The sequence below is a fragment of the Eubalaena glacialis genome, chromosome 6, assembly GCF_028564815.1.
Source record: "Eubalaena glacialis isolate mEubGla1 chromosome 6, mEubGla1.1.hap2.+ XY, whole genome shotgun sequence".
Taxonomy (NCBI): Eukaryota; Metazoa; Chordata; class Mammalia; order Artiodactyla; family Balaenidae; genus Eubalaena; species Eubalaena glacialis.
The window spans coordinates 6,276,728-6,299,612 of record NC_083721.1 but is presented as its reverse complement, the minus strand read 5'-3'; the positions used below and the strand labels follow the sequence as shown (position 1 = coordinate 6,299,612).

At 35.7% G+C, this 22,885-nt stretch overlaps 1 protein-coding gene across 3 annotated transcripts in view; it reads right to left on the bottom strand.

The window, feature by feature from the left end:
• Positions 1-22,885, bottom strand: part of BRWD1 (bromodomain and WD repeat domain containing 1) — a 123,223-nt gene that overhangs the window by 4,888 nt on the left and 95,450 nt on the right. The window contains exons 35-41 of one of the 3 annotated variants that reach the window (XM_061193903.1): positions 22,350-22,496; positions 21,439-21,591; positions 15,406-15,572; positions 12,088-12,314; positions 10,395-10,553; positions 7,382-8,284; positions 5,462-6,388 (exon numbers count right to left, since the gene is read on the bottom strand). In XM_061193903.1, coding sequence (XP_061049886.1) covers positions 5,462-6,388; positions 7,382-8,284; positions 10,395-10,553; positions 12,088-12,314; positions 15,406-15,572; positions 21,439-21,591; positions 22,350-22,496 — 2,683 coding nt within the window. Of the gene's footprint in view, positions 1-5,068; positions 6,389-7,381; positions 8,285-10,394; positions 10,554-12,087; positions 12,315-15,405; positions 15,573-17,085; positions 17,184-21,438; positions 21,592-22,349; positions 22,497-22,885 lie in introns of those variants that run through there. The other 2 variants (XM_061193904.1, XM_061193902.1) reach the window with 2 other exon arrangements.

Here is a 22,885-nt window from a genome sequence, read left to right as displayed (position 1 = left end):
TTATCTGCTTAATGAATTTTTTCAGAGAGATCTCACATCATTTCAGACTAACGTAGGCAGGATAAGAAGATATCAGAAGTAAATACTGGGTTTTCCATCTACTTTATTAGTTTATGAATGAAAAGCAGCAGGGCCACAGACAGTCCAACGGCAGCCCCTTTTCAAGAACATCTGACTCCCTCCGGTTTCCCCTGGCTCACAACAAACTGTAGCCCTGCATTCTGCCTGCATGAGAAGAAATCACAAATGGATAAAGGTTGGAGAGTTGCTTAAGACAAGAGGTAAAGATGAGCTGCAATGGAAATTGACTGGATGTTGCAGACCTCACAGAATTAACCAGCTAGAAGGCTCGTAGTAGTTTAAAAAAAAAAAAAAAAGCCTTTGCTTGTAATTATGATGACTATTAAATTTATTATACTCTACTACTTCAGTTAGTTGTCTAAAAAATTGGTTCCTAGTTGACAATGCTGACTTAGTCGTGGTAACGAGCTAATTTAGAAAGTTAAAGTAGAGCTCTCATGTGGGAGTGGAAAATTAAAGATTCGCCTTTTTGACAAGCTCCAGTAAAGTGGTAGAATTTTACAGATGAACTGAATATGTCCATACAGTCCAAGGACTAAGGGTGGATCAAAACTTAGGAAATCAACTTCAACCTATTAAAAATTAAAGATTCCTTTAACATTTAACCACTGATCAAAAAAGGTAATGATTTCTACATAATTTTCCTTGTGGAACCAACAGTAGGTAGGGCTGGCTGCTGCAGTCCACATAGTCTGTGCCATCTCATTTCAATTGTCAGAATGCCTCTTTCTCTTTACAGTCCTAATTCCCATGAAAGATTTTAATAAATGATAAAACTTACCTTAAAATTAATGTAAAAACTAAACTATGACCAGACAATATGCTGTAGCACTGATAATTAAATTCAATGAAATTATCGGTCTTGACAAGTAGTCTGTAGCGACTTGCATGCTGCCAAAGATAGAGCCTGCAAATTTGTAGGACTCAAATGCTGTGAGCGCCCCCGCCCCTCCTCCCTCCATCAAATCCATAAAAGCAATCCTTGAAGAGACACCAAGTAAGAGTCTTGATATTCTTCTACCAAATTAACAACGTATTAGGAACCAGTTTGGCCGATTATGAGTGATTGGTAAAAATTTCTCTTAACTTTGAGAATTCCCATGTATCCTTAGGCAACATCTATAATTTTAAGAAACAGCTATAAAAACCTTTCTTAAAATGTGAGAAAAGACAACACAGCCCTCACCATTATACTCTTCACACTTCAGTTCTTTCCATTAAATTCACAATTTGAGCTATAAGTAGGATTAGCATTTACTAATCAAGTTGGACTGGATTCTTCCACAATGCTCCATTTTCTCCCTAGCTTTGACAAATACATTTGATCTGGTATGTATGTTCCCGAATACTAGAATGAGAGACAGTCTTATTCTGTTAGGTTGCAAATTTCTTAGGGTTTCTGCTTTATTATTCCCTGATACCCACAGCAGAAGTTGAGAGATATAACTTAAATAATTAACAGACGGAAAGTTCTTCTACAATGAAGGTGCTTTGTTAAACTCCATCATACTGGAATAACTGAACTATAATTTCCATACAATGTACGAACTAAAGGATTTGGTGACAACCACAAGATACCTGATAAAGTAAATATATTGACTTAGTATCAATGAAAAGAATGGAGATGGCATTTCAGCTATAAAAAGGCAGGCAAAAAAACCTTTTCTAGCCATTTCACTATTACTCAAAAAACAAGTACAAAGGAAGTAGAAAGGAAAAACCAAAAATATTGTATGCACCTTTAACAATGTTCTTGCAATCTACTGATATACAAACCTCTCATTTTTTTCAGGTAACACAAATTCAATTTGTACTGACAGGAGAGATTAATAAAACCCTTTCATTTTAGTTTTTAATACCATACAGTGAAGTTAATAAGTTCTGTGTTCTGATTATTCTAAAGGAAAACAGGCAGGAAGAGGGACAGGGGACACGGTATGGACCCAGCGTCGCTCTGAATGAGAACTTTTACTTAAGAAGTCATCAAGCAATGGAGTGTGAAGGATTCAGTGACGGGTCTTATTTTTGGACAGTAGTTACCTTCAGATGGCATGTTTATTGGTTTACGTCTCCTTTTCCCATTTGCACGTCTAGGTTTTGAAGTGCCTTTTCCTAAAACATAAGTTCTTTCCCCCCATTCTCTTATTATAAAACTAATTTATTTTTCAGGTACAACTCTTAACTATCTAGAAGAAACTTTTTTGTTGTAACTTAGAAGCTGTGAGTAAATAAATGCCTTATTCTTTCAAGGATTACTAAATTGACAAAGGGTTTAATCCCTAAAATAAAGAGAGAATGGTTACCCTAGGAATTATCTGAAAATGGGATAAACTTTTCCTTTTATTCAGAAGTTACTACACATTGTCAGTATACCCTTTTTAAATAAGCAGGAAGTGGGGGGAAAAAAGCTTTTTTAAACCTCACCTTTTTTTTTAATGTTTGAAATCTTTTTGTCTTAATATGCTTGGTAAAATTAGTCTTTCAAAGGAATCAAAAATCAAATCTAAATACACCTCAAACCTTTTTTTTTAACCATAAATGAATAAAATCATAGGACTTTGGACATACACAACCACAGTAGTCTTTTTTTCATATACATCATTAAGTTACTTCAAGTGCAATTGAAAGCTATAGCACTTACTTCTGGATCAGTTCACATTCACTTTGTAACCTTTTGTCTTTTTTCACAAGAAAAATACAAACTGATCCCAAACATATTAAAGTACATCTGTGCATTAAATCCCTGCTCATTTCACATAAAGAGAAGTAGAAAAAAAGTCAAACATGTTCTAGTGCTCAATGTAAACATTTTGAACTATTAATTATTTATTAATTTTCCTTAAAGGTACTTAGCAGTGTGTGTCACATATTCAAAGTTAACCTTAGGAATAGCACCGTGACCAAAAAAACCCATAAAAGTGATTCTTTCTATAATCCCTTAGTTTACTTCAGAACTTGAGAAGCTACCATTGTCAACCATGCTTTCAAAGTCACCAGGCCAATTTTTGGGGGTTTTTGTTTGTTTGTTTTTCAGATGAAACCAAAATACTGCTTCTACACACAAAGGCCTAACCATTTTGGACAAAATGAACAATTATGAACGGTTGACCAGCCAATCAATTCAGTTAATTCAGTCCAAAAGATAAGACTAGTTCTACTGATGAAGCCTAAATGGTCAAAGTATCATTTTACCAAAAGAATTGATGTATTTATGAATATAGTCCGTATTTATTTATGGATTTTTTTGGTACCTTTTTCCAGGTGATGGTAAACATGGAGTTATAACCCTGAGAATAGATATAAAACAGAAGCTTAAGAAGAGTTAAAATAAATTAATGGATATGACATCTATCACCATTTCTTAAAATTAAGGAAGTAAAGAGCATGCCACTAATTTTTTTCAGGTCAGTAGTCGAGGACAATTATCCTGACTCAATCTGTTAACAATACAGTTAACACGAGCTTTGAGAAGAAAAGCATCATAGTTTTGAAGTGGTGATAGCTCTCTCAACAACCGAAGGAGAGGTAGGTATACCACCTACCTCAGTTGGTAATGTCTAAGAACATCCTTCCCCTTATACCAGAGTAGAAAGAGAAAGTACCTTCTACCATGTCAACTGGAAAAGATAACTAAAAAGTAGCAACACTTAAGAACATTCTAACACTGATACCAGAGTCTGATGCTTTTCCTTATCTGCCACCTTAAGGATACACAGGAGAAAAGGGTTAATTTTGTCTGAAACCAAACACAGTTAGGGCCAATAAATAACAAAGGGTGGGAGTACTGTAACATACCCCATTAGCTACGAAATATGTAAACCACTTGAATCAAGTCCATCTTCAGGCACAAACAAGCTAGGAATGGCCACCTATATACTGTTTGGAGTAGCACAACCTATCAAGTAAAAATATTTGGCTCGAAAATAAGTGTACTATGGTATTTGATGATGTAAAAGTTACGCTTTAAGTGGATTTCAAAATTATTTTCCCACAACACATGACAGTTTCTTAGATTTAAACTAGAGGTCACTAATAAAGATACTTAGTTGCACCAGCAAAGAATGCTTGGGATTGCACATGGCAGCAGTAGACTAAAAGAGATGGAGAATGACATTTAACTATTTTCCTATATAAATGAGATTTGTGATTGCACTCTTAACAAAAATCAACTCTACAATTTCAAGAGATGGGGGGAAATTACACATAATTTACTCTTTTAGCCCTGTACACTCTATTGAAGAACACACTTTATCTAAATCTAAGGCACACAAACTCCTCTATTTCACAGAGTAAGACTATGGAAGACCAAGATTATGGTTAAATTCCGTACATGGAAACCAGGAGATCTTGGAAAGACAAATTATATAGCATTTTGTTAGTGCACAATTTAAAAGAAAATGCTAGTACTATAGTCTGGCCTTAGAAGTTTAAAATGTACAAACGTTAAGAAAAAAATAATAATTTACCAGCACTTTATAAATTCAAGTTTATAAAATAAAATGGATGATATTTTCCTTAAAAATAAAGAAAAAGAGAAAGACCCAACAGGGCTTGGAAACAAAACTTGGAAACCATTTCAATGAAAATGACCAATCTGGTATAAATGCACTCTACTCAAGTAGCCAGGGAAAGAAAAAAGTGGTAGGTACCTTGCCTACTAATCATGGTTACCCCTCCCACGATTGTTATGTCAGTATGCACATAATATTTATGAAGAATCTGTAAACAAAGGTCACATGAAATTCATACTACAATAGGACTGGGATTAGAAACTACGACCTCTTGACGAATTCTGAAAATATCTATGACAATTGCTACCATGAAAGTAATGCTCATTGGTTTTGATAACCAGAATGTCTAGTGTTTAACATATTTCAAACTCTTGCTATATGTAGTTAAATACTGTCAAAGTAGATCTGCCCCCAAAATGAAGCATATTTTGGCACCTGTGCTGAATGCTGCTACAAAGGCAAGCAAGTGCAAATAAAAATAACAGTCATGATTTAGTCACATTCATAACTTTTCATAGAAAAATATAAATATATTCCCTGAATTGTAGGACAAAAAATAATTTCAACAACCAGCTTTCACTATAAATTCCAGTCCATTCCCTCTTTCAATGAACTGGTTTTCCCTCAAGGTCATAAGGTGCAATCATCAAAATCTAACACATTTTCTAAGCTTCTGTCGTCATCCCCATCGTGGTATCTCACGGTCCTCCTGCCCTGATTCCTCGTCTTTATCTTTGAACGCCGGAGAACTCTTCTAGATTTTGCATAGTCCACGTCCTCCCAGTCATTATCATCCACATTTAACCTAGGACGTTTGCTTTGTCTTTGTCGTCTCATGGTTTTAGATACGTTAGCTGTAAAAGTTTTACCTTTTCTAACTACTTTTGCTTTTCCTTTCATTTTCCTCTTTTTGGTTTTTGTATCATCAGTAAAGTCAGCATCTGATTCAGTGGCAGATCGCAAATCTGAATCAGATTTGGGACTAGTGTCAGGTCCACACTTCGGGCTCCCTGGTGTTTCAGAAGCTTTCACATTTTCCAATTCAGGACGCGGTCTCTTCCTCTTCATTTCCGCCACCTCGGCTGCCTCCTGCGAATCCCGCATCACCTTTGTCTCACTGAAAGGAGCCTTCCCATAGGTCCTGAGTCTTCTGCCGTTCCACCTGCGTAGCCCATAATTCAGTTCCTCTTCAAAGTTATTCTCTGCAGTAGCTTTTTGCACCGGAGCTGACTCAGAAGAACATTTTCTACCAGTCTCATTCCCTGGAATATGGCTTTTTGAATCTTCCTCCGAAGACCCAATCAAGGAATTCTTTGTTTTAGAAGGTGCAACGTTTGTTTTGTGACTACTGGTATGCCTGTTCTTGTGTCTTGAATTCAACATACCTTCAGAGTCTGAGTCTTCATTTAAAGACTGATTAATACTTTTTGTACTACGGTCTGAGTCGGCTTCGGGTGGCTTCCCTTCACAGCCATATTGTTCGTTTGGCACGTCACAGTTTACATCTCCCTCAGAATCACTCACTATCTTCTTAGCTGTGGTACATGCAAAATGGAGGGACTTTTTCCTTCCCTTTTTGCTTCTAGTACACACATTTTCTAAACTGACGTCTTCCACATCACTCATCAGCTTGATCCTAGTAGCAGCGGTGGTGGCACATCTTCGAGGAACTCTTAGGAGACCCGTTTTGGCTTTTGATGCCTTCTTAACCACCTTCGAATTGCTGTCTGAGTCACTGGAGCAGACCCTTTTCCTGGCAACTTTTCTGCTTTGTCCATGGTCTTGTGATGCAGAGTCTAAAAATTAAGAGTACTCTTTTAATCTTTAATAGAAGATTAAGTCTAAAGGAATTAAATGTTCAACATTTTAAACAACTGAAGTCCGAGATTCTTTCTAACTTGGAAAGAGGGTGGCAGTGAATGGGTTGGGCTTTTACTACTTTAGAACAGTGACTTTTTCAGCCTCAGCACCATCCACAAGTATAACATACTCCCATCAATAACATCCCATGCCTTTCTATCTATATACACAAAACACTTGACACTAGAGTATGTTATTTACATGAATACAAACTACACCCTCTTCATCACTGCACTGAAGTATGCAAACTCATCGCTCTCAGCCTCCCTGAAACTTCTTAACTTCACAGGTTCCATCACACACTACAGTTAGTCTTAGCTTTAGATGCCTCTTGCTCTTTAATATTTTTCAATCTCCATTTACCAGGACAATCTTAATTCAGCAAGTTATCTAAATTCTCCATGCTCCAGAGTTATTATCAGTAAAATGGACATAATAATAATAATAGTACTTATCTCATAAAAGATATGAAGACTAAACTGGTTCATAAATGTAAAGCATTTAGAAAAACTTCCTGATAAGAAATAGCTTGGTAACTTGGTAACTGTTCTTAGCTGCTATTATTATTATTACTTATCACATTCCTTTCAACCACCCTTTTCTTTCCTCTTCTCAAACTATTATCACCAACAGCTTATAAATGTGCTGGCCTCTGCCTTTCTTAAGCCCATAGCCAATACAATATCCCCAATTCCATTATAAGAAGTGAAATCTCTATTAAAAACAGCTATGGCCAAGGCGGCCTGTTACATGAGCAAAACAAAATGTACTCAACCAACAGTACACAGAGAAAAGACTAATGGAGAATGCAGGGGGTGGAGAGAAAACAGGTGGCAAAGAAAAGTTTCATGGGGGGAAAAGACAATGTATGCTATAAAAAAAGGACAGTGAGAAAAATCAGTGAACCAAGGTTAAATGTTTTGAATTACCTTTCATAAAATTGTTTGGTTTTTCTTTTGTTTTCTTGTCATCATCTGAATCCAGATCCGTTTCAGATATATGATCTGAAAAACACTGGGACCCAGCAATAGGTTCACACTTCACATTCCCTGAACTCGGGTTAATTTCCATTTTATGACATCTACCGTCTTCTCCATCTTCTGCTTCAGATTCAGAGTCCTCTGAATCACTGAAGATTTTTGCTTTTTTAAGGAAAGCAGCATTCTTGCGACCTGTGTTGTATCTCCTACCACCATATTTTCTTGGTTCAGAATTTGCTTCCTCCTCTTCCTCTGAGATGCTTTCTGCCTTAGTTTTCTGCGAAGATGTTGATGGGCCACCAGTTCTGTTACGTCCATTATCTGAATCATGACTTTTAGAGTCTTCCTCAGAAGACTCTATCTTAAGAAATTTTGTTTTAGAAGTTGCTGCAGTTTGGGACTTGTAACCATTAGCATGCCAATTTTTCCGGGCTACCCGCAAATCACTTTCTGACTCTGAATCTCCACTTTCAGTATTCTGGGCAGCATGAGAACTGGACAATGGTGATGGTTGATTTTGATCTTTTAGCTCCTCTTCTTCAAGTTCTGACTTTAAGCTCTGGTCATCCTCAGAATTATGTAATAACTTTTTTCTAGCTACAGCAGAAGCATTGCGGTGAGGCAGCTTACGGCCAGAACAGACACTTTCAGAGCTAGAATTCTCCTCTACGTCACTCATTAACTTTATCTTATTGGCAGCCACAGCAGCACACTTTCGTAGCACTTTTCGGTTACTTCCAGCTCTGGCTTTTAGACTTTCACCAGTCTCCAAAGAATTGTTATCAGAGTCACTTAAATAGACTCTCTTTCTAGTGGCTCTTCTGCCACATCCATTTTCTAAAGAAACTGGACCTAAAAATAAAGTAACAGTAAAATTAGAAAGGTCTTCCTTATTTCAACATTTTTAAATGACTTCATTTTAGTACTGATGTTCCTTATTTTTTTAATGCCAAAACAAGTTTACCTTTCTAAATTTAAAACGTTTAAAGGACAGAACAGAACAGAGAGTCCAGAAATAAACCCATGCATATATGGTCAGTTAATTTACGACAAAGGAGCCAAGAATATAAAAATGGGAAGGGACAGTCTTTTCAATAAATGGTGTTGGGAAACTAGACAGCCACATGCAAAAGAATGAAACTAGACTAATATCTTATACCATACACAAAAATTAACTCAAAGTGGATTAAAGAATGTAAGACCTGAAATCATAATACTAGAAGAAAACACGGGTAGAAAAATCCTTGACATCACTCTTGGCAATGATTTTTTAGATCCGACTCCAAAAGCAAAAGCAACGAAAGCAAAAATAAAGCAAGACTACATCAAACTAAAAAGCAACGGAAATCATCAACAAAATGAAATGGCAACCTACTGAATGGGAGAAGATACTTGCAAATCATATACCTAATCAGGGGTTAATACCCAGAACTCATACAACTCAATACAAAAAAAACAAACAATCCAATTTAAAAATGGGCAGAGAATCTGAAGAGGCATTTTTCCATAGGAGACATACAGATGTCCAACAAGCACATGAAAAGATGCTCAACGTCACTGATCATTAGGGAAATGCAAATCAAAACCACAGTGAGATATCATTTCACACCTATTAGAATAGCTATCATCAGAAAGACAAGAAATAACAAGTGTTGGTGAGGATCTGAAGGAGAGGGAGCCCCTGTGCACTGTTGGTGGGAAAGTAAATTGGTATAGCCACTATAGAAAACAGTATAGAGGTTCCTCAAAAAATTACAAATAGAAATATTATATGACCCAACAATTCCACTTCTGGCTATTTATCCAAAGAAAACAAAAACATGAATGTGAATACATATGTGCACCCCCATGCTCACTGCAGCATTATTCACAATAGCCAAGATATGGAAACAACCTAAGTGTTTACTGATGGATGAATGGATAAAGAAGATACACACACACACACGAATACTATTCAGCCATAAAAAAGAATGGACTCTTGCCATTTGCGACAACACAGATGGACCTTGAGGGCATTATGCTAAGTGAAGTAAGTCAGACAGAGAAAGACAAAAACCCTATGATCTCACTTATATGTGGAATCTACAAAAACAAAACAAAAAACAAGCTCGTAGATACAGAGAACAGACTGGTGGTTGCCCGAGGGGAGGGTGCATAGGGAGTGAGTGAAATGGGTGAATGGAGTCAAAAGGTACAAACTTCCAGTTATAAAATAAATAAGTTATGAAGGTATAATGTACAGCATGGCAAGTATAGTTAATAATACTGTATTGCATATTTGAAAGTTGCTAAGACTATATCTTAAAAGTCCTCATCACAAGAAAAAAAAAAATTTTGTGACTATGTATGGTGACGCACAGTAACTAAACATATTGTGGTAATCATTCTGTAAAGTACACAAATGTCAAATCATTACATTGTACACATGAAATTAATATAATGTTATATGTCAATTATACCTCAAGAAAAAAAAAAAGCCTAAAGGACATGTAATCATGTGCAGATGCGTTAAGTCAATAAACCATCCAGGACTTGCCTGGTGGTGCAGTGGTTAAGAATCCACCTGCCAATGCAGGTGACAGGGGTTCAAGCCCTGGTCCGGGAAGATCCCACATGCCGCGGAGCAACTAAGCCCGTGCGCCACAACTACCAAGCCTGCGCTCTAGAGCCCGCGTGCCGCAACTGCTGAGCCCAAGCGCCGCATCTACTGAAGCCTGCACGCTCTAGAGCCCGTGCTCCCTGCAACAAGAGAAGCCACTGCAATGAGATGCCCGCGCACCGCAACTAGAGAAAGCCCGCGCGCAGCAACGAAGACCCAATGCAGCCAAAAGAATAAATAAAAATTTACAGTAAAAAAAAAAAAAAATGTTTTTAAGTAAATAAATAAATAAACCATCCAATATTTAGCTTTTGAATTCTCTTGATATACATTTCTCCAAAGTACCACTGAACCTCTTCTCACCAGTTTTTCTTTTAGCGGCTCTGGTTCTGGTCACCCTGCTCCTGGCCAACCCACTACGTAAGGAGGATTCACGAGCTCTTGAACTCTCTTTGCTTTCCTCTGAACTATTTGAAGCTGAAGATGATGAAGAGGTACCTAAGGAATCTTCCATTTCACTTTCTAAGAAAAATGAAGCATCAACAGTTCATTACATATATTCTCCTATCTTTACACACAAGCAGTTATTTTGTAACAACAGACTAAAAGCAGATTCTTAAAATACTCAGAAGAGGAGAGTATATTTTTAAAAACCGTTCCAAAGAATAGCTGATAACATTTTGGTATTAAAAGGTACATAATCAGCATTTGAAATCAAGTTTGTTCTCTTATTTCTGAAAGTAACATGTTAATACGGGTTTGGATTCAGAAAATACAGTTTATATATTTTATAAACAAGCTTTCATTAAAAATTTAATTAGCTCCACTATCTTCTTCCTTCTGTTATGAGACAGGTATTTCCTATAGAAAAGACAATCGTTTCAAGTCCAGTATTTCAGTAGGCTTTCAGGTCTCTTTCTAGTAGCCCTTCCTAACAGCATAGTTGTACCATACAGGCTTCCAAGCACAAGAAAGAGCATTTCAACACACACACACCAAAAAAAAGGTAGAAAAGGTGTGAGATGAATAATTTAAATAGTACACGTCATTTCCCCCCACCATAATACTTAATGAGTATATGCACAAGTGTAAGCACAAGATAGGAAACCAAATTTCCTGTTCCTTCATCCAGGCTCAGTTCTTGCATGCCTATCACAAAATAAATATTTCACCAAAATGAGTGGGAACATATTGTTGAAAGACAAGATTTTGCTCCATATTACAACCCAACTCCACGTCAAAGAACAGAGTGGCTGTTAGAGGGGTATCAGTCACCAAATCGTGTTTCTTCCTTTGAAATTGCTCTGCAGTTTGCCCACTCTGCCTGCTCCTACTGTATCCCACTTCCCATCATGTTGACTATGTTTCCAGATTCTTCTCCTTCCCCACATATCACTGCCAAACTGATAAATCTTCCTGAAACAGAATTCGTCATGTGATTCCTTCACAACAAGGGACCCTATTAAGTAATCCAAACTTTTCTGCAAGGCTTGCCAGTCTCTAAAATGTGGCTGCATTTTACCTGTTTGATCCTACTATTTTAAATCACAACAGTAATCATTATACCATCATCACAAGTCACCAAAACCACTCAGAGCAATATGCAAGTATGTACACACCATGGCCTCATTCACACAATGCTAACAAAGGGGTCAGCGTCAGCTACAGTTATACCACCAAATAGTAATAAAATAAACAGTTTAGAATTTACTAGGTCATCAGCTTTAAACTTACCTGATTACCAAGTCCTTTTTTTAATTTAAGGAAATTTTTAAATGTCAAATTTTGCACAAAAAGTCGTACTTATATCACATTATTTAAAACCTGAAGGATTCAAATTTGCTTAAAATGTGGCTGCACCACTTGCAAAGAACAGTATTTATCAAATATAATCTAACTATTCCATGTGTTACTTACGTCTCTTCTGTTAAATTTAAGTTCCTTGAATGTCAAGGCCATGTCTTACTTCTTTATTCTTCCCTCTAAACCCATAGTAACTACCAATGTTACAAACGTGAGTGCTCAACAGGTGAATGTATAACATTCCACTTCTCACCAGATAATGTAGAACCATTTGTTAGAGTGACAGGTGTATTTCTTCTCACTCTTTCTGATGATGCCGCTGAATCTGAAGAATCACCAGAAGTAACACCCGAAGAGACACTAGCACTTGTCTTGCGGCTTGCAGAATAAGCTGCCCTACTTGAGGTAGACTGGACAGGAGAACCTACCAACTCAGGAATTACTTTTGCCTGAGATTTTAAGCGCTTCTGCTTGATATTTCTGGTCAAAGATAGGAAAAATAAAACAATATTTAACAAAACAAAGGGTGCCTAAATAAAGTATATTATTACTTAACCTGAGAATAACTTTATGATCAAGACATTAAAATATTCATTATTAACATCTTATTCTAGCATGGATTACTTATTCTCTTTAAATTTGACATCATTTTATTCCAAATTTGAGTAATGAACAAATGATCCAAGTAACAGAATTACAGAAAATCATGCTGAATACCTTAGATTCTTTGGATTAAATGCTAAGGGGAGCCAACATTTATGTAATACAGGCATTCATTCATATTACAAATTTTTTTAAAGTTATATCTGCCGTAGAGCTTGTGATGTGATTTGATTTTGATTGATTGATTGATTGATTGATTTTTGGCTGCACCACGGCTTGCGGGATTCTCAGTTCCCTGACCAGGGATTGAACCCAGGCCACACCAGTGAAAGCCTGGAATCCTAACCACTTGGCCACCAAGGAACTGCCCATATTACAAATTTGAGTCTCAATATGACAATATTCCCTCTAGGCTCCTATTTATATATTCCTAAAGACAGTATAAAATTAGGAGAAATTGACAAAACCTGAAGAGAAAGAACAGAGAGGCAAAAAAGAGAACAAGCTAGTTTTTTTCTGAGACCAATCTGTTTATATCTAAGTGCCAATTCACCAAAATTGGCCCCTGAGCCATGGATTATGGTGAAAAACAGTGGAAGTTTAAGATAAGACAATCTTTGGGTTTAAATTACAGATCTGAGTAATATTCAGGTTTTTTAAAGATAATCCTTTAAAACAAAAGGATTTGGTTTTGCTTTCCTGTAAAACAAAAAGATAAAGGAGCTTTTAGGAGTATCTAAGACATCTGAGCTTAAAGATAACCACAATTAATCAACTATACTTCAATTTTTAAAAAACACAATTCTTTTAAGCAGTTATTGTTTATCATAATCAAGAAAATTCAAGTTTCCAAATGTAAACAGACCATGTTTAAAGACAAGTAGTCTTTCAGTTTCCATGTGTTAAATCCAATCTGTCAGCTACAAATGGGAGGGGGACAAATGACTGTAAAACATAACATCTTGGTTTCCTCCTTTTATTAAAAAATAAAAAATAAAAAAATTTTAAAAAGAAAACTCAAACTTGTTATGTCAAAATTTTAACTTCCATTAATATCAGCTGGAGGGTAATACAAAAAGAAATAATTATATGCTTATATACTTATCATAAACTTGATTTTTAACAGTAGACAAGGTGATAGTACCTCAAGAGTGAAAACTTTCCCTTTTTATCCTATCCTTTATGAAGAAAAAAATGCAGAAGGCCTCAGAGACCTTTGGGAGACCATTAAACATACCAACATATGGGAGCCCCAAAGGAGACGAAAGGAGCAAAACAAAGTATCTGAAGAAATAATGGCTGAAAACCACCCAAATCTGATGAAAAACATTATACATCCACAAAGCTGGACAAATTTCAATAAGGATAAACTGAAAGAAATCCACACCTACAGTCATTTGCAAGATGAAGACAAAAAGAAAATCTTGAAAGCACCAAGAGAAAACTCCATATGCACAAGGAAGGGAACCTCAGTAAGATTAATAGCTGACTTCTCATCAGAAACACTGGAGGTCAGCAGGCAGTAAGATGACATATTCAAAGTGCTAAAAGAAAAACACTGCCAACTAAACTAGTCTTAAATAATAAAACTAGTCTTACATAATAAAAGTGAAATTAAGACATTCCCAGATAAACAAAGATCAAGGGAATTCACTGCTTGCATGTCTGCCTTACAAGAAATATTAAAGGACTTCAGGTTGAAAAGAAATGACACCAGAGGGTAACTCAAATCTATAAAAAGAAATAAAGACCACGGGGAAAGGTAATTACATAAGTAAATATAAATAACAGTATAAATAATTTGTTTAAAAGATTTAAAAGACAACTTCATAAAACAACATATAAAGATATAAACTGTATGACAGTAACAGCACAAATAAGAAGGGGAAGGGAGCTAAACTAGAACAAAATTCTTATATCTATGGGAATTAAATAGTATTAACCTGAAGTAGACTGTTTTCAATTGAGATGCATGGTGTAATCCCAAGAACAACCATGAGGAAATCCATCAAGGGTATAGTGCACATTCAAAATGTACATGACGGGTTTCCCTGGTGGCGCAGTGGTTGAGAATCCACCTGCCAATGCAGGGGACATGGGTTCGATCCCTGGTCTGGGAAGATCCCACATGCCACGGAGCAACTAAGCCCATGCGCCACAACTACTGAGCCTGTGCTCTAGAGCCCGCGAACCACAACTACTGAGCCTGCGTGCTGCAACTACTGAAGCCCACGCGCCTAGAGCCCGTGCTCCGCAACAAGAGAAGCCACCACAGTGAGAAGTCCGCGCACCACAACGAAGAGCAGCTCCCGCTCGCCACACTAGAGAAAGCCCGCGTGCAGCAACAAAGACCCCACACAGCCAAAAATAAATAAATAAAATAAATTTATTAAAAAAAAAAAAAAAAGTACGTGAAAACAAACTAAACACTGAAAAACTCAATTTCCACATTTCAACACTTTAAAATATCTATAAATTTGATATTAATGTAAGCTACATAGTCATAAATGGCAAAATATAAATTAATATTAATTTACTATAAAGAGAATAAATCCTGCATTTTATATTTCTTCTCTACAACTAATCCCCAGTGAAAATAGAGTGCATTACATCTAACTGGCATTTTCCCTTACACGATCAAATGCTCAATAGCCATACACAGTAATCATTTTACCCTCTGCATTTAAAAAAAAAATTCTTATGCAAAAGACAAGTAATATTTTGAATAATCCTTAGTAAGATTTAGTTGATGCTTTTCATTAAATGCTTACAAATGTATATAATTAAAAATTAATGCAACAGCTCTATATGCAGATAATGCTTTCAATCCATAAAAAACAATGACTATTCTTTTCTGAATATACTATACTCTAAAATGATTAAGAATTTTTAGCTTAATAAAATCAAAGAAGTATCACAACCTGAAATTTTTAAAAACTGCACACAAAGACTGCAATAACCAATTTACCTGATACTTTTGTTAGCCTGATTGACACGGTTACAATTTTGCCATCTCTTGAACCTCTGGCTTCTTCGAAGTTTTTCACTGAATTTTTGACCAATCTTAAAATCAGAAGAGATTTTCTTCATTTTTTCTTCAAATAAGGCAGACAATCTCAACGTCATACTGTAAATCTGCAAGGACATGAAAGCAAAACTAGTACTATAAAATATCTTTTAAAATATTTTTACAAGTAAAATTATAGTCATTGAGGCTACTTGTAATCTATTATATCACTGTTATAGATAAATGACTGTTCCTTACTTTATTTCCCATCCCTTCCCTGCAAGGACAGTGGAAGTATCAAATATACACTTCTCCGATCAAAAGAAAGTAATTTTAAATCAATCAACCCTAGGGTTGTATCTAGGGTTTATGTCTGTATGTCAATGGTTCTCAACTGGTTTTTTCCACATCTACGTGTACAAATCCCCAAAATGCCTCCTTCTCCTAAAGTTAGATAGGAAGTTGGTTGGTTTTAAGGTTGCTATTTAGGCAGCAGAGAAGTAGTGTCTCCTTGGCAAGGGAACAAAATCACTTCTACACTAGTCTCTACTTGAAATCTGACTGCCTCTGATGACACTTAGATTATTATCGGGAAAAAAACGATTGCCTACATCCAAAAGAAGACATTATGCCCTATAACTTCATATAAGAAAGATTGTGTTCTAATAACTTTTATAATTAAACAACATCAAATCTTCAAAAGAACAGCAATGTGATGTTAAGTGCCACTATAAATAACTTTCTGGCACAGCTATGTATTCACAGGAAGTACCTTTACTCAGCCACAATCATTCCTGAAAAGTAAAAATCTAATATTCAAAAGCTAAATATCAATCATTCTGGTGCATGGTAGAGGAGGGTGAAGAGACTAACACTGGGGAACCTTTAAAAAGTATGTAAAATGTATGAATTTCCCATATTCATATATATATACACACACACACATACATATATACACACACATATACACACATACATATACAGGTATCCCCACTTTCAAAAACGCTACTTTCTGCCACTTCACTTTTACAAAAGACCTACTTTATTAGTACTTGTTTTCGCTAACTGAAAAAAAATCCAAAGAAGATTTTCACTTTTATGAAAAAAGGTGAAAACAGAGTTCAGCATTTGTTTGCAGCAAGCTGTTACAGAGGTAGTGCATACCCCAAACAGCAAGAGTAGCGCCGCCAAGCTCCTTCCCCAGCGACTACACTCAGCATCTCAGCATCAGGTCGCCACAGTTTTTTGTTTGTTGTTTGTTTTTGTTTTTTTAGCAATGTCCCAAACCAGAGAGATACATTTATTATGGTTGCTGAGCTTGCATTGATACGTTATCACCCGAAGTCCATCAAAACCATTAGGGTTCATTCTTGGTGTTGAATATTCTATGGGCTTTGACAAAAGTATAATGACAACAGATTTTCCCTTTCGGCACTTTGAATATCTCATTCCACAGCCTTCTGGTAGGCAAAGTTCTGGCAGAGAAATCAGCTGATAGCTTTAAGGGGTATCCATTACGTTATGACTCTTTGTTTTTCTCTTGCTGTCTTTAGAATTCTCTTTATGCTTAACTTTTACCATTTTAATTATGACGTGTCTTGGTGTACATCTCTTTGTGACTCATTTTGTTTAGGCAGGTCGCCACAGTTTTGAACTGTATCTGTGAGCATCTGTGCTTTATCTTGATCTATTCCGTGCATCTGTTATCAAGATGTGTCCTAAGGTAGCTGGTTCTTCACCTAGAAATGGGGTACTTTCAAATACAGGAGGAAACCTATATACATATACATATAATAAGTATATGTGAAATCTGTAATCCCTCTTTATCTTTGAAGTGATCTTTAACAGTTATTTCCAGTATTTTGTATATATATTAAATTTATTCTTTTCCCTCAAACCTGAACTCTAGCATAAGTCACCAATTTTAACAAGAGTGATTTTTTTTCCTCAATCATATTAAGTTTGAAATCTCTGATAATCTTGAGTACCACCACTTTCATCTGAAAAATTCAATAATACATTTGAATTAAAAATAAAATTGTTTAACAAAAATGAGTGCTAAAATTATTAGTTCCTCAACATGAAAAAGGGCATGTGTGAAAAACCCACAGTTATCATTATACACAGTGGTAAACGACTGAAAATCTTTCCCCCTTAGATCAGGAATGATACAAGGATGCCTGGTTTCACCACTGTTATTCAACACTGTACTTTAAATTCTACCAGAGCAATTAAACAAGAAATAAAAATAATTCAAATTGGAAAGGTAGAAGTAAAACTATCTCTATTTGCAGATGAAATGATCCTATATATAGAAGCAATCAAAGATTCTACAAGAAAGCTATTAGTGCTAATAAATTAATCCAACAAAATTACAGAGTATGAGATCAACACACAAGAATGTGCTCTGTTTCTATACACCAACAATGAACAAGCAAAAAAGGAAATTAAGAAAGCAACTGCATCTCAAATAGCATCTAAAACAATAAAATATGAGGGAATAAATTTAACCAAGGAGCTGCAAGACTCTCCACTGAAAATTACAGAACGTTGCTGGAAGAAATTAGACCTAAATAAATGGAAAGACATCTGGCGTTAAGGGATAGAAAAACAGTAGTCAGGATGTCAGTACTGCCCAAAGGAATCTACACCTTCAGTTCAATCCCTATCAAAACAGACATGGAAAAAGTCAATCCTCAAATTCAGAATGAATTGCACCCCCTGAATTGCCGAAACAATCCTGAAAGAGAACAAAGAGGACTCAAATTTCCTTTATTGCCAAACTTACTACTAAAGCTACAGTAAACATTATAGTACTGACACAGAGACAGACAGACACTCATATGTATAAACCAATGGAACAGAACTGAGTTCAGAAATAAACCCATATATCTATGGCCAACTGATTTTCAAAAAGGGTGCCAGGCCATTTAATAGGGAAAGAATAGTCACGTCAACAGATGGTGCTGGGACAACTGGATTTCTACATGCAAAAGAGTAAACTGGACCTCTGCTTTACACCATATACAAATATTAACTCAAAATGGATCAATAGCTTAAATAAGAACTAAACCATAAAACTCTTAGAAGAACACATGAGGTGAATCTTCATGACACTGAATTTGGCAATGGATTTTTTTAAACTATTTTGAACATGATTTCCAAACATTTGCCTCTATAAATTACTCCTTAATATACATGTTTTGTGCAAGTAGTCTTTTCCACAGTTAATACTGTCTATAAAAAATAATTATTAAAATTAGAATTAATGGGTCAAATGGCACTTAAGCTTCTGACACATATTTTTCAAGTTGCTCCATAATAGTGTTGGGCATCTTACAGGCTGTAGCAATGGGTTCTTAAACATGAAACCAAAAGCACAAGAAACCAAAGAAAAAAAAATAGATTAATTGGACTTCATCAAAATTAAAAACTTTTGTGCATCAAAGGACATTATCAAAAGTGAAAAGACAACCTACAGAGAAAATAACTGGAAAACATTCATCTGATTAGGACTTAATATCCAGAATATATTTAAAAATTCTTACAACTCAACAACAAAAGGACAAAAATCCAATTAAAAATTGGGCAAAGCACTTGAATAGATATTTTTCCAAAGAAAATATACAAGTGGTCAATAAGCACATGAGAAGATACTCAACATCATTAGTGTACTGACTATATTTTCTTATTTTCTGTATCCTTGATGCTCTGGCATTTGGAGCCTTTATCCTGGAGAGACTACCCCATCCCAGGGCTAGTTCCCAGAGATAGCAAGTGGCTGTTTTTCTGATACAGAAAACAATCAATCCAGAGATCAAATACCTAATAGTCTTCTTTATCAAACTCTCATACACCAAGCCAATATTCCCCCTACCCAAATCACCCCAGGGCCAGGAATCAGACATCTAGAGACCACCCCTACAGATCAAAGCTCCAATGACTACAAACTAGCCAATCCTAGACTGTTTACTCTGCCCTGCCTTGCCGTCCTGTGAAAACCCCAATCTAGGCTCTGTGCCATACTCTTCCCTTCCCTCCCCTCCCCTCTGCCTACTCATCAACCTTGTATCACACTTCTGTTTCTAGGGATCTGTGAGTATAAACTTCTTCCTTCATGACAATTCATGTCTGCATGTCTTACTATATCTGATTAAAACAAATTCTAGATATAATTTTTTCAAAAGTCATAACATAAATACAAATCAAAACTACAAGGAGATAACACTTCACATTCACTACGATGGCTACAATTTTTTTTAAAAACACAGAAAATAACAAATTTTGGCAAGTATGTGGAGAAACTAGAATCCTCGTACATTGCCAGTGGGAATACAAAATGGTGCAGCCATTATGGAATACAGTTTGGTGGTTCCTGAAAAAGCTAAACATAGAATTACTCTATGAACCAGAAATTCCACTCTTAGATATATACCCAAGAAAACTGAGGACAAGAACTCTTACAAATACTTGTATTCCCATTAATCACAATAACCAAAAAGTATTAACAACTCCATCAACACTTGTCCATCAAAAGATGAATGAACAAGATGTCATATACCCATACAATGAAATATTATTCAGCCAAAAAAAGGAATGAAGTTCCAATACAGGCAACATGGATGAACCTTTAAGATACTATGCTAAGTGAAATATGCCAGACACAAAAGACAAATATTGTGTGATTCAATTTGTATGAAATATCTAGAATAGGCAAATTCAGAGAGATACAAAGTAAATTAGAGGTTACCAAGCGCTGAGGGAAGGGGAGAATGTGGAGTTACTTGCTTACTGGTGACACAGTTGCTGTTTGGGATGATGGAAGAGTTCTGGAAATAGACAGCAGTGATGGCTGAGCAACACTGTGAATGTAATTAATGCCACTGAACTATATACATAAAAATGGTTAAAATGATAAATTTTATGTTTTATATATATATATATGTAACCACAATTTTGAAAATTTGGCAATACACCAAAACCCACTAAACTGTGCACTTTAAATGCATGAGTTGTATGATGTGTCCTCAAACATATATTTTAAACAAAAGGGAAAAAGACATGAATGAAATTTATTTTCTGTCTGGAAAGAAAGTCTCACAAATGGTGACTACTGACAATAACACAAGCTTGGAAAAATGTTAGACTTGTATGTTAAACTGATCCAATAAGCAATTTGGATACTGAATGCAATGAAAAGGTTCTCAGATTAAGAGAAGAATTAATAATGCAGGCAGAGTCTGATAATAAGTAATGAGGGGGAAGTGAAATTAAGACAAAATGGTTAATTAGCAGTGATAGTCACTGATGATAGAGAAAGTGCTGTAACATCAAGCAAGGGCTTTATTTTAAAGTCTTACTCTCAAATTATTGCTGTTTTTTTTTTTTTTTCAAATTACCCAGCACACTGGCCACAAACGTTTATGAATATTCACTGAGAGTATGTGTACCCTTTTGTGTATTTATTATGTTTCAACAAGTTTTGAAAAGTTATCCAACATAGAACATTTGAACAAAAATTTAGGAATGTCCACTCTACTTGTGTTCTTAACTAATCAGATGGCCCATGTGTTTCTTCTTCAGATCCAAAATGTTAGTATGCCATCAGTAGTCCACGCCCACTTCAGATTTTCCTTTTCTTACTTTTAATATTCTTCCAGCCTCTATCACTAAGTTCCCAATCCACTTTTCAAGATTCCCATATGTAAGAAAACAGATTTTTCTCACTCTATACATCAAATACAAATTTGTTCATTTCTCACTGGTGTCCTCACTCGCACCAATCCTCTTTTGCTTATGAAACTTTAGGAAAGCGGAACAGTGTCACAAGGAGATGTTTCCTAAGCAGATGCCTGGGCAGTGGCACTCTATGCTCAACAGTGGTCTCACTCTACTCACCGATCTTTTATGCTCCCACCTCTACCAAACACTAGAAAATTACCATCTATACAGATCACACAGACTCTTTTTTTTAATATAAACTTTTAAAATTACCTTTGATCTTTTATTTGGTGTATATGCTTTTGCATTGCTAAATATCAACCGGATGTCTTTGCAAAATTCCAAAGGGCTGTCATAATTTCCTGCTTCTAAAGTTTCCCTTACTGTTCCAAAATCCATTGGAGTATCTATAATATCTCGGTAATCCTAGGTTTTAAAAACAATAATTAGTTCAAAGATTCGATTCCTGTCTTTAGAAATGTAAGTGCATCAAATCTCTAAAATATTCAAAATGACAGAAGAAAAAAAGGTTACAAGGATCTTAAGAATCATCAATAATTTTTAAAAAGACATCCAAACACATGGACAAGAAATATAACAAAATGATATACTTGGTAGCAAGATATGGAATTGTTTTTATTTCCTTCTTTATACCCTTCTATAATTTCTAAGCTTCCTACAGTAAATTTGTGCTTTCTAATCTTTTTTTTTTTTAAGGTCATTTTCCATTTCCCTATTAGAAAGTAAAGACAGACACTTTTAACCAATTCATAGTTTTCCTGGGGCTGGGCCTACTAATCCTCCAATTATATTATGTAACACTGGTTAACTAAGTCTTAACCCAAGTTACAAGGGTGTCTATTAATTCAAGAAAACTGTGTAAAACACTCTTCCACAGCTGAATTAGTGGTCAGAGACAAAGTTAACAGGAAGCCTAGTCATCTTACTTTTTGGTTGCTAGGGGTTTTTTTTTTCTTTTTTTTTTTGGCCACGCCACGTGGCTTGCAGGATCTCAGTTCCCCGACCAGGGATTGAACCCGGGTCACGGCAATGAAAAACCCAGAATCCTAACACTAGGCCACCAGGGAATTCTAGACACCTTACTTTTTAATTTGAATACCTCTACCCCAATCTCCTCTACACCAACAAGAAAAGCCCCAAACATTCAAATAATGACAACTTACTGGATATTCAACCAAATCAACAGGTTGTCTAAATGGTTCAGAATCTTCACATTGAAATATTAAGTTCACTAGTTCCTTACACTGTTTCTTCCAGTTGCTTTCAACATAATTGGTTGCTTTGATGCTCCTTGTTTTCCAATCATGAACCTAAAAATACATTCATAATATTAAAAGTTTTTTCAATCTTGGAAAAGTCACACTATGGTATGGTATAGTATAATGGTAAGAATGCAACTGAGCTATTGTCTTCTGTATTACGTCATAATATGTCATTACATGATTTTCTATCTACTTGGGGAAAAAATCCACTTTTTTAAAAAACCCAATGTCACATCTGTTACTCTAAAAACATTTTCATTCCACCACTTATCTCCTAAGTTTAGAAAATGTTTTCACAGGATATGAAGTATCACACTGGATAATGTAGTAGGCAGAACAATGCTCCCAAAGATGTGTACATCTTAGTCCCAAGAACCTGTGACTATGGCAAAAGGGACTCTGCAGATATGACTAAAAGAGTAGATAGACTTTGAGAT